The 12884-nt window shown below is 41.7% G+C and overlaps 1 protein-coding gene across 1 annotated transcript in view; it reads right to left on the minus strand.

Moving 5' to 3' along the window:
• Positions 1-6850: 6850 nt before the first annotated feature.
• The window catches only part of hsdl2 (hydroxysteroid dehydrogenase like 2), a 140142-nt gene continuing 134108 nt past the window's right edge, over positions 6851-12884 (minus strand). Inside the window, exons 10-11 of the mRNA XM_060845781.1 lie at positions 11450-11578; positions 6851-7482 (exon numbers count right to left, since the gene is read on the minus strand). Coding sequence (XP_060701764.1) covers positions 7370-7482; positions 11450-11578 — 242 coding nt within the window. The 3' untranslated portion in view covers positions 6851-7369. The remainder of the gene's footprint in view (positions 7483-11449; positions 11579-12884) is intronic.

The raw sequence follows: 12884 nt of genomic DNA on the forward strand, positions 1-12884 counted from the left end.
TCATAATTACCTTTATTTAACTGTAACACCATTACATCCGATTTTGCCTTCTCTCTTTCAAACTGTAGACTGAACTCTACCATATTATGATCGCTGCTTCCTAAGTGTTCCCTTACTTGAAGATCTTTTATAAAGTCTGGTTCATTACATAGCACAAGGTCCAGAATAGCGTGCTCCCTTGTGGGCTCCATGACAAGCTGTTCCAAAAAGCCATCCTGCAAGCATTCCATGAATTCCCTTTCTTTGGATCCACTGGCAACATTATTTACCCAGTCCACCTGCATATTGAAGTCTCCCATGATCACCATGACCTTGCCTTTCTAACATGCCTTCTCTATTTCCCGGTACATATTGCACCCCTGGTCTTGACCACTGTTAGGAGGTCTGTACATAACTCTCATTATGGTTTTTTTGCCTTTGTGGTTCCTCAATTCCACCCACACAGACTCTACATCATTCAACGCTATGTCATTCAGTGCCATAGATTTAATTTTGTTCTTAACTAACAAGGCAACCCCACCCCCTCTGCCCACCTCCCTGTCTTTTCGATAAGTTGAAAATCCTTGGATGTTTAACTGCCAGTCCTGACCCTCCTGTAACCACGTCTCTGTGATGCCGACCACATCATAACCATTCATGATGATCTGTGCCATTAGTTCATCTGCTTTGTTACGAATGCTACGAGCATTCAGGTAAAGTGCCTTAATGTTAACTTTATCATTAGAGATATTGGAATTCATAAGCTGTTCTAAGTTATCCTTCCTTTTTGCTGCATTCCCAGTCTGCCTCAAGTTTAAATCCGCCTGCATATATGCTATCCTGTTGCTTATCTTTCCATTTAACTCCATACTCCCTGTCACTTTCACTTTCCCTTCCCCCCAACTCAGAATTTTAAAGTCCTACTGACTTTACTAATGGTAAGGTCTTAGGGAGTGTTGCTCAACAAAGAGACCTTGGAGTGCAGGCTCATAGCTGCTTGAAAGTGGAGTCGGAGGCAGATAGGACAGTGAAGAAGGTGTTTGGTATGTTTTCCTTTATTGGTCAGAGTACTGAGTACAGGAGTTGGGAGGTCATGTTGCGGCTGTACAGGACATTGCTTAGGCCACTGTTGGAATATCAAGTGCAATTCTGGTCTCCTTCCTATCGGAAAGATGTTGTGAAACTTGAAAGGGTTCAGAAATGATTTACAAGGATGTTGCCAGGGTTGGAGGATTTGAGCTATAGGGAGAGGCTGAACAGGCTGGGGCTGTTTTCCCTGAAGCGTCGGAGGCTGAGGAGTGACCTTATAGAGGTTTACAAAATTATGAGGGCATAAATATGATAAATAGACAAAGTCTTTTCCCTGGCGTCGGGGAGTCCAGAATTAGAGGGCATAGAGTTTAGGGTGAGAGGGGAAAGATATAAAAGAGACCTAAGGGGCAATGTTTTCACGCAGAGGGTGGTGCATGTATGGAATGAGCTGCCAAAGGAAGTGGTGGAGGCTGGTACAATTGCAACATTTAAGAGGCATTTGGATGGGTATATGAATAGGAAGGATTTGGAAGGATATGGGCCAGGTGCTGGCAGGTGGGACTAGATTGGGTTGGGATATCTGGTTGGCATGGATAGGTTGGACCGCCGGGCCTGTTTCCATGCTGTACATCTCTATGATTCTATATGGAGAAAATGAGTGAGGTACTGTTTAGGCAGACTACCACGACTTTCTTCCCACTGATTTCTACAGATACCTTGACTATGTCCTCACACCTTACTTTTTATAAGGATCTCTCCTGTGTTCCCAGACCTTCATCTCAAATAAAGGTATTCCAATTATGCAATCTTTCACACCAACGATGCAAAATGCCTTCCTTTTCCCTCAACTAAGTATTGCACTACCACTCCTATCCCCTACTCCCTTTGACTCAATCATGTCCAACCAATTTTCCACACATCAGCTCTCAATCCATTTCTTTCTAAGAACTGTGACAGAACTCCCCATGTCCTCACTTTCCATCCCACCATCCTGCTCATTCCAAGGATCACCCCCTGCCATTCCCTGCACCTTCAGTATGCTGCCACCACCAAAACATATCCTTTTCCTGTAAACATTCCAGAGGGATCATTCCCTCTTTGACAGCTTGGTCCACTACTCAATCACCCCCAATACCTCATCTCCTTCCTATACAACCACAGGAAGTGAAACTTCTGCCTTTTACCTGCTGTCTCTCTGTCCAGTGTCCAAGGTCCCAAACACTCCTTTCAGATGAGATCGCAATTCACTTGCATTTCTTTCAATTTCCTATTCTCTGAGCTTGATTTGTTTGAGGAGATAGAGTTAATAAAGGGGGTACGAGTGGATGTAATGCTTTCCAGAAGGCATTCAATAAAGTGCCATATAAAAAAGCTGTTGTATAGTAGTCCAGCTCTCAGTATTGGGATTAATGTATTAGCATTGATTGGTTAACACACAAGAATGTGACTTTGGATTAATGGGTCTCTTTTCAGGTTGGAAAGATGTAACTGGTGGAATGCTATAGGGATCAGTCCAAGGGCATCAATTATTTATAATCTATATTAGTGACTTGAAGGAGCAAGTAAAGTGTAATGTATACAACGTTTGCTAATGGTACAAAAATAGGCAGGGCATGTGATGATGAGGATATAAGGAATTTGTAGGGGGATGTAGATCAGTTGGCAAAAAAATGGCAGATGATGTTACATCGCAAGAAAGACCAGAAGGCCAAAGTGTTTAAAACAGTAGCAGCTTTATAAAATAAGTGTTCACTCTGCAGGAAGACTGAGATTCCTCTGCATTGCACCTTTTTGAAGTTGCCCTCCATTTAAATTCAACTAAGCTGCTTCTTGCCCAAAATGGCTGATGTCACATGATCAGACTCAAAGCGACCGTCCTCCATACTCAGCAAATTCACAACTGATGGAGTTTAATGTTACAAAGTGCGAAGTCAGGCACATTGGGAGGAAGAATCAAAATCAAACTGGTATTTAAATGAAGGGCAACTTCAAAAAGGTGCAACACAGAGGGATCTCAGTGTTCTTGTGCATGAAGTAGTTAGCGTAGTAGGTAATTAGAGTCATAGAGGCATCGAGCACAGAAACAAACGCTTTGGTCCAACTCGTTCCTGATGGTAAAGTTTATCAAACTAAACCAGTTTCACTTTCCTGCATATGGCCCATATCGCTCTAAACCTTCCCTATGCATGTCCATGTCCAAATGTCTTCTAAATGTTGTATCCGTATCTGCATCTACCACCTCCTCCGGCAACTAAGAAGTCAAATTGAATTTTAGCCTTTATCCCAATGGGGTTGGAGTTTGAAAATAGGGAAGCTGTGTTCCAACTGCACAAGGTAAAGGTGAGGCCACACCTCCACCACTATGTATAGTTTTGGTCCCTATTTTTAAGAAAAGATGTACCAAAATTGGAGTCAGTTTGAAAGACATTCACTGCGCTAATTCCGGAGAAGGGGTTGACTTATCAAGAATGGCTGAACAGGTTACACCTTTATGCACTGGAATTTAGAAGAGTAAGGGGTGATTTACTGAAACAAATAAAGATTCTAAGAGTTGTGACAGTGGGGGCACCTCAAATTCAGGGATATAGTTACAGAATAAAGGGACACTCATTTAAAACTGAAATGCAAAGCCATGTTTTCTCTCACAGAGTAGTCAACATCTGGAATTCTCTACCACATAGAGCTGTGAGGCTACATCACTTCAAAGAGGTAAATACACATTGGAATATTGAGTTGAGGGCTATGCTGAGCTGGCATGAAAGAAAAATTGAGGCCTGGGGCAGATCGGCTATCACCTAATTAATGACAGGGCTAGTTTGATTAGCCTACTCCTGCTCCTATTTCTTATGTTATAATTAATTTTAAGAGGATTTCAGAATTTTGTTTTGAGTATATAAACAAAAATGATTCCTCATGGGGAAGGGCAATAACAAAGGGACAGAAGGTAATTGACAAGAAAAAGAAGGAGACAACTTGTAGAAAAATCAAAGTCAGTTATTTATGATCTGGAATGTGCTGCCAGAAAGGCTGGTGAAAATAGGTTTATTGAGAACTGACAGAAGGGAAACAGATGTACCTTTGCTGAGGAAAAATTGCAGGGTTAGATGGTCTAATTGGATAGTACATTCAAAGAGGTGAGATAGAGATGGTGGAACAAATGGCCTGTATCTGAATGATATCATTCTATGATTCTAGTTACTTGGTCAATGACAATAAATCCTTGGAACTGTGTTGTAGCAAACATGTTAACAGTTTCAGGCGTGAAGTGAAGTCAAGTGAAAAAACATGGTGTTTTCTTTTAACAGCTCATCATTCACACTTAGAAGCTTGCATTGATAATATCTTGCAAGGAAATAGAGTTTTAGGTAGCAGTAGGTACATGTGAAGATAAATCCATATTTGATATGTGGGAGGCTTTTAAAGAGAGATTGATTAGAGTGCAGGACAGACATATCCCTGTGAAAATGAGGGATAGAAACGGCAAGATTAGGGAATCATGGATGACATGCTAAATTATGAGACTAGCTAAGAGGAAAAAGGAAGCATACATAAGGTCTAGGCGACTGAAAACAGACAAAGCTTTGGAAGAATATCAGGAAAGTTGGACCAATCTGAAATGAGGAATTAAGAGGGCTGAAAGGGGTCATGAAATATCTTCAGCAAACAGGATTAAGAAAAATCCCAAAGCCTTTTATTCATACAAAAGCAGCAAAAGGGTAACTATTCAAAGGGTTGGCCCACTCAAGAACAAAAGAGGAAAGTTATGCATGGAGTAAGAGAAAATGGGTGAGATTCCTAATGAGTACTTTGCATCAGTATTCACAGAGGAGAGAGAAATGATGATGTTGAGGTTAGGGGTAGATGTTTGATTACTCTTGGTCAAGTCGGAATAAGGAAGGAGGAAGTATTGGATCTTAAGGTGGACAAGTCTCCAGGTCCAGATGGGATCCATCCCAAGTTACTGAGAGAAGTGAGAGAGGAAATAGCCAGGGCTTTAATAGATATTTTACAGCATCCTTGAACACAGGTGAATCCCAGAGGACTGGAGAATTGCTAATGTTGTCCCCTTGTTTAAGAAGGGTAGCAGGTATAATCCAGGTAATTATAGACCAGCGAGCCTGACATCAGTGCTAGGAAAGCTGCTGAAGAAGATGCTGAGGGAATAGGATCTATTTACATTTGGAAGAAAATGGGCTTATCAGTGATAGGCAACATGATTTTGTGCAGGGACAGTCATATCTTGCCACTTAATAGAATTCTTTGAGGAAGTGACAAAGTTGATTGATGAGGGAAGGGCTGTAGATGTCATATACATGGACTTCAGAAAGGCGTTTGATAATGTTCCCCATGGTAGGCTGATGGAGAAAGTGAGGTCAAATATTGTCAAGAGTGTACTAACTAGATGGATAGAGAACTGGTTGGGCAGCAAGAGACAGAGAATAGTAGTGGAAGGGAGTTTCTCAAAATGGAGAACTGTGACCAGTGGTGTTCCACAGGGATCCGTGTTGGGACCACTGTTGTTTGCGATAATACATAAATGATCTGGAGAAAGGTATAGGTGCCTGATTAGTAAATTTGCAGATGACACTAAGATTGGTGGAGTAGCAGATAGCGAAGGGGATTATCAGAGAATGTAGCAGAATATGTGAGGTGATGCATTTTGGAAGATCCAATTCAAAAGCGAACTATATGGCAAATGGAAAAGCTCTGAGGAAAAATGAAATACAGAGAGATCTGGGTGTTCAGGTACAATGTACCCTGAGGGTGGCAACGCAGGTTGATCGAGTGGTCAAGAAGGCATACATCATGCTTTCCTTCATTGGATGGGGTATTGAGGACAAGAGTTGGCAGATCATGTTACAGTTGTGTAGGACTTTGATTAGGCCACATTTGGAATACTGCATACAGTTCTGGTTGCCGCGTTACCAGAAGGATATAAATGCTTTGGAGTGGGTGCAGAGGAGGTTCATCAGAATGTTGCTGAAAATGTGTTGCTGGAAAAGCACAGCAGGTCAGGCAGCATCCAAGGAACAGGAAATTCGATGTTTCGGGCATAAGTCCTTCATCAGGATGTTGCCTGGTATGGAGGGTGCTAGCTGTGAAGAGAGATTGAGTAGACTGGGATTAGTTTCATTAGAAAGACAGAGGTTGAGGGGGGACCTGATTGAGGTCTACAAAATCGTGAGATGTATAGACAGGGCGGATAGCAAGAAGCTTTTTCCCAGAGTGGGGGACTTAATTACTAGGGGTCATGAGTTAAAGGCGAGAGGGGAAAAGTTTAAGGGAGATATGCATGGAAGGTTCTTTACGCAGAGGGTGGGGGGGGCGCCTGGGATGCATTGCCAGTAGAGAATGGTAGAGGCGGGCACGATAGTATCATTTAAGATGTACCTAGACGATACATGAATGGGCATGGAGCAAAGGCTTACAGATTCTTAGAAAATAGGTGACAGGTTTAGATCGAGGATCTGAATCAGTGCAGGCTTAGAAGACCAAAGGGCCTGTTTCTGTGCTGTAATTTTCTTTGTTCTAGAAACAGTGTCAGGGATTGCAAGTTAGTTCATGTGAGAAGTTTTCCACTCATTTTCAATGAGGTTTTCAGGTTCTCAAAGACAATAGTGAACTTACAAAAAAAAACACAGTAGGTTCAAGAGCCTGCACTTCATAATTACTGCTGGTGGAGCAGACTCGAGGAACCATGGTCTACAGAACACAAAAGCATTTGCAGTCACAGCTAGGATCAAAAGCTGGAGTCTCCTGCAAAGTGCAAAAAGGAGACACTGCTCCAAAACAAATCAAGGTACATCAATTGGAAATAAATAACAATCATTCTTGTGCGTTATTAATTAAATTTAATGGTTTATTATATCCATATTGACTTCATGGCAATAATGTATGACAATTCATAAAATGAAATTGTGTTTCTTAAAATACAATTACATTTTCGTCCCTAAAACAGCAATGAACTCAGACTTGTCTGACTGATCGAACAAAGGCAATTTTAACAAAGACAGGCATCCATCATAAACAACCTTAATCCCCTCATCTCCAAACAGTCCTTTGGCATCCTGCACTAAATCAGACATGACTTTGGATGATGCACAGCCAACGAGAACTCTCAGTCAGGATTGTTTTGGGAGTGATGCTAAACAATTCATTTCAAAAATTCAGAATTTTATTTACTTTACCATGAAGTTAAATGCTTTGAGCAGAATGACTGGTGCTCAATAATTGGAAGAAATAAATGGGCAGGAATCAAATGGCAAATTGTGAATTCATGCAGGTAGATATCAAAACTTGTATTTGTAAGGCTATTCCATTCGGCATTGATAATGAAAGAAACTGAATGCCCTGCTGGTTACAGTTTGGCTTTGAAGTGGGTCATCAGCTTCTCCAGTTTGATGGCGAGTGACATGTCTCCTTTAATCTTCAACTTGCCAGACATGAACGCCATGGTGGGTTTCACCTTACCTGAAACAGAGCAGTAAACAAATATTCTTACATAGTAAAAAATGTTTCTGCCTGCCAGGGTTTATGCTACTCATTTACCTCCCCTTCCCTTCTTTTATGTTCTCTTGTCAACATTCACTGCCATTTCTTTCTCCTTTGTGTGGTTATTCAGCTTTTTGTTAAACGTACCTCTCTTAATTGCCTCAACTACTTGATGTGGTCGTGAGTTTCAAATTCTCACCACTCTGGGTAAAACTGTTTTTTTCTTAACTGATTTATCCATCTATACCTTCTGTTTAAGGCTCCAACTTGTGATCAACCTCAAATCGAAACGTCGGGCTGGATTTGACAGTGGGGTTTGGAGGAGGTTGGAAGTCAGTTCAAAACCCAGTGCCTTGAAACAAGACCACTCGCAGCCACAATGTACTCTTAATGGGCTGAGGGTCACACATCTGCTCTTCAGTGGAACTCCTACTATCATGAATCACTCTTCAATCTGGCTATCCCAGCAGAGCCAGAACTCAGCCATGGGCACTGCTGGAGTCCCAGAAAGAAAAAGATATGGGCACGACAGAGGGGTAAAGGGGTAAGCTTTGGGGTTTCAGAAGGGGAGCCAAGAGTTTGGGAGTCGGAGTGGCTGACAGTAACACGTTATGGAGGCCAGGTGGAGTGGGAGAGAGAGCTGGTGGGGGTCCTAACTTCTTTTGAAGCGAAAACCATGATGTGCATAGGAACCCAGCGAATGACATGGTCTCCCAGCCCTTGCCTTCCTAGCTTTTCAATGAAGATTAAATAGAAAACAAGTTTCTCAATCTTACAATATCCAACATTTTTATAGAGCAAGATTCAGGACCTTAAATGGCCAATCCTGGCCACTTCAAGCTCTCGAGGCACAAGGGCAGTAGGGCTAGTGGGGGCTTTACTTGGGTACTAGGGCAATGGCCAGATGTGAGGAAAATGAAATGGAGCTGACTTTCTCCAGCTTGGTATGGAATTTCATTTTTTAGAACTGAGCTGCAAGAAATCATACTTAAACAATCTCATTTCTATGGATAAGCATCTCATGTAAACCCAACATTTCCTGATAGTTGGAATTCCTCAGTTCTGACAATATCTTTGTGAATATTTTCAACATTTCCTTCACATGCCATACTCCTACTGTGCAACCATGCACAATACTCCATATGTAACAACCATGTGTGGTCTAACTAAGGCTCCATGCAAGTTTTGCAATAACCTCTCTGCTTTTCAATTCTATACCTCAAGAATGTTAATTAAGTACCAGCTAAATCTTGGGCAGATTGAAGTCATTATCTCTGGTATCTGGTATAAATCCTGTTCCCTCGCTCTCCTCAGCAATAGTTTGAGGCTTAAGCAGACATCTGTCATCTTGGTGTGTGGTATATCTCTGAGATGAGCTTTTGATGACATAGCCACATCACTAATAAGCGCTCCAATTCCCATCTCTGTAACATTGGCTGACTTCACCCTGTCTCAGTTCATGTGCTATTGAAACTCTCATCCTTGCCTTGGTTATCTCTGGGCTGCTCTTCCATCTAACACCAATTTCACCTCATCCAAAACTCTGCAGCACATATCCTAAACAGCATCAAGTGCCAATCACCTGTTATCCCTGTTCTTGCCAACCGATATTTTCAATGCAAATTAAACAAGGCCTTGATTTTAAATTTCATCTCTTCATGTGCAAATTCATCCATGGACTAGCCACACTCCATCTTGATAACTTATTCTATATCTAAAAAGCACAATAGTGCTTCTAGTTCCTCAGGAGGCTAAAGAAATTTGGCATGTCTGTAAAGACTCTCAACAATTTTATAGATGCACATGGAAAGCATTCTATCCAAATGCATCACAGCTTGATATGGCGATGCTCTGCCCAGAACTATAAGAAACTACAGACAGTTGTGAATGCAGTCAGTCCATCACGCAAACTAGCCTTCCACCCAGTGACTCCATCTAAACTTCTCACTGCCTCAGGAAGGCAGCCAATATCATCAAAGACCCCTACCGACCTGGTTATAATCTCTTCCAACCTCTCCTATCAGGCAGAATGTACAAAAGCTTCCACCAACTTACCAAGAGATTCAAGAACCACTTCTTCCCCGCTATTATCAGACTTCTGAAAGGACCTCTCAAATTTTAAAATTTAAATATTGGTTTCGCTCTTTGTTCATCTTCTCTGCAGCCATAATATTGTATTCTGCGCTCTGTTCTATTACCCTAATGCACTTTGTATTGTATCATCTGCCTGTACTGCACACAAAACAAAACTTTTCACTGTACCTAGGTAAACATGGCAATAGTAAATCAAATCAAATGGTCTGTGATAGATCAGCTCTCCTGCCATTTTGGCCATTTAGACATTCAATTTTAGTCAATGTAACATTGACACTGTGTCTTTAACTGCGGTGGCCTTGAGCTCTGGAATTCGCTCACTAAATCTCTCTCCTTGCAGAACGTTGCTTAAAATGTACTTCTTTGATCACACTTTTTCTCATCTTCCCCTTGCCTCCTCATGTGGTTCGGTGGCTTACTTTGTTTGAGAATCACTTTGATAAAGTGCATTTAACCATTTTATATCTTAATACCTAAAGATAAATTGTTGTAGAAGGAGGTTGCATACAGTCATCTCTGCATGAGTTTACTTCTTTTATGAGTAAACATTCCTTTGTTTTATGTTCTAATACTTTCGCTTTTCCCACACCACAGCATGTTTCCACAGCTACATCTCTGAGGTCTGTGACAAAAGAATCTCTTTCCACTCCAAGCACTCCACTTATGTTCTCACTTTCGAGAATATTAGTACAGGTCAGACTTTTCTCACTCTTCCCCCACCTAGAGGGACATGACTGAAGCTTAAAGTTCACATACGACAGGTAAAGAGTAGAAGCTCTTAACGTTATCGTTTCTGAAAGGCTACAATCAACACAGAGAAATCAAAACTATAGTAAATAGGATATAAGATTTATATTAACTGGACCATTTAGCACAAAAAAAACATGTCTTACACAAAAAATACAGCATAGAAACAGGCCATTTGGCCCAACTGGTCCATGCTGGTGCTCTTGTATGAACCTTTGTTCAGACCACATTTCAAATACTAATCTCTTCCTTTAGAATCATAGAATCCCTACTGTGTGGAAGACTATTAAGCCTATTGAGTCCACACCACCCCTCTGACGGGCATCTATCCAGACCCACACCCCCGATCCTATCCTTGTAACCCTGGGTTTCCCATGGCTAATTCATCTAACCTGCACATCTTTGACGGTGGGAGGAAACCGGCGCACTTGAAGAAAACCCACACAGACACAAGGAGAATATGAAAACTCTACACAGACAGTTGCCCGGGGCTGGAATCAAACCTGGGTCCCTGGTGCTGTGAGGCAGCGGTGCTAACCACTGAGCCATCATGCCGCCTAAAAGGCAAAGTTGGTTGACAAGAGAGGTTTTGGAAAAGGATCACAGCAAGTCCACACAAAGATTCTCGCTTTGAGCAACTTTAGCCTCTCTTAAAATGCCCAGTCTTTTTTTCAAATAGATGCATTGCCAGGAACCACAGGTGAGTTGCGATCTGGAGTGTGCTGCCTCAAAAGGGTACTGGAAGCTGATTTAATATCAACAATTCATAGGGAAGCATTGACAGAGCTATGGAATCATTCAGATAACTCCAAAAACACACTGATGTGGGCACAATAGGCTAAGTGGCCTCCTTCCGTACGACACTGTAAAACTCATCTTTCATTATGTGGTTTGGTGACAAATTTTGTTTGCCAATATTCCTGCACAGCATCTTGTATCTTCTATTGTATTAAAGAGGCTACATAAATGCAAGTTGTTGTTGTTGTTGATGACAGATAAAGGTATCCAAGGCAACTAAAGAGCGAAGTTGAAATCAGTTGAATCATGATCTAACTGAGAGGGGGAACAGGCTCAAGAGCCCATCCATGTTCCTATTAAAGCTCACCTGTAAACATTTTCACGAAGTCCTCACTACTCATGCTCATCAGCACATCAACCTTCCCTGGGAAACTTCCATGTCCAATGCTGCCACTTTCATTCTTCAGATCCATGTACCAGGTTCCTGGGTGCTCACCTGTTTAAGCAAATTATCAAGATGCAATTCAAAGGGCAAATGAGAGCAGTTCAGTATGAAACTGCACATTATCAGTAAAAGCCATCCACGTAAGTTAAAGCAGAAGAAAAATGTTTCAGCAATTATTAGAAAGTTTCTTTACAACCTTGTGGTGTCACATTACCGAGAGTCAAAGTGAGTGGGTGCAGACAGCCTTTGGGCCCATTTGCAGACTGACAATTCTGGGGTCTGAGAAAAACCTGTGTTATACAAATTTCCATGCGCTAACAGATCATGCTACAGTAGAACACCAGTTTGTTGATCAAGGTTCAGTCATGAGGGGGAATTGCAGTAACCTATAACCTTATAAGTGAAGCCATTACATTTCTAGCTTTGTGCATGGAAAATAATGTCTCGCAAACTTAATGGAGGTTTTTTTGAAGACATGACTAAAAGTATATATGAGGGGACAGCGGTACACATTACCTATGTGGGTTTTAGTAAAGCCTTTGACAAGGTTCCGCATGGTAGGCTTGTTAGTAAAGTTAGGTCACATGGGATTCAAGGAGAGCTTGCCAATTGGATACAAAATTGGGTTGACAGTAGGATTGAGAGAGGGTGCTAGTGGAGGATTGTTTTTTGGATTGGAGGCCTGTGCAGGAATATTGTGTTCTGCAAGGCTGGGTCCAGTGTTGTTTGTCAACTGAGCCACCACATGCAGGGCAGCGCGGTGGCTTAGTGGTTAGCACTGCTGCCTCACAGCGCCAAGGACCTGGGTTCAATTCTAGCCTCAGCTGACATTCTGTGTGGAGTATGCACATTCTCCCCGTGTCTGTCTGGCTTTCCTCCAGGTGTTCTGGTTTCTTCCCACAATCCAAACCAAAATATGCAAGTTAGGTGAAGTGGCCATGCTAAATTGGCCATAGTGTTCAGGTATCTTAGGTGCATTAGTCAGGAGTAAATAAAGGGTAGGGGAATGGATCTGACTCTTGGGAGGGTTGCTGAAGGCCCTGTCTCCACAGTGTAGGGACTCTACTGTCATTCATGTAAATTATTTGGATGAAAATTTAGGAAGCATGGTTAGTAAGTTTGAGAGTGACACCAAAATGGATCGTATAGTGAACAGTAAAGAAGGTTATCTAAGATTACAAAGGGATTTTGATCAATTAGGTCAATGGACTGAAGAATGGCAAATGGAATTTAATTTGGATAAATGCGAGGTATGTGGGTAAGGCCACGTTTTGGAGTACTGTGTACAGTTCTGGTTGGCCTGCTACAGGAAGGATATTATTAAATTGGAGAAGGTTCTGAAAAGATTTACGAGGAT

Source organism: Hemiscyllium ocellatum, chromosome 2, assembly GCF_020745735.1.
Source record: "Hemiscyllium ocellatum isolate sHemOce1 chromosome 2, sHemOce1.pat.X.cur, whole genome shotgun sequence".
In the NCBI taxonomy this organism is placed as follows: Eukaryota; Metazoa; Chordata; class Chondrichthyes; order Orectolobiformes; family Hemiscylliidae; genus Hemiscyllium; species Hemiscyllium ocellatum.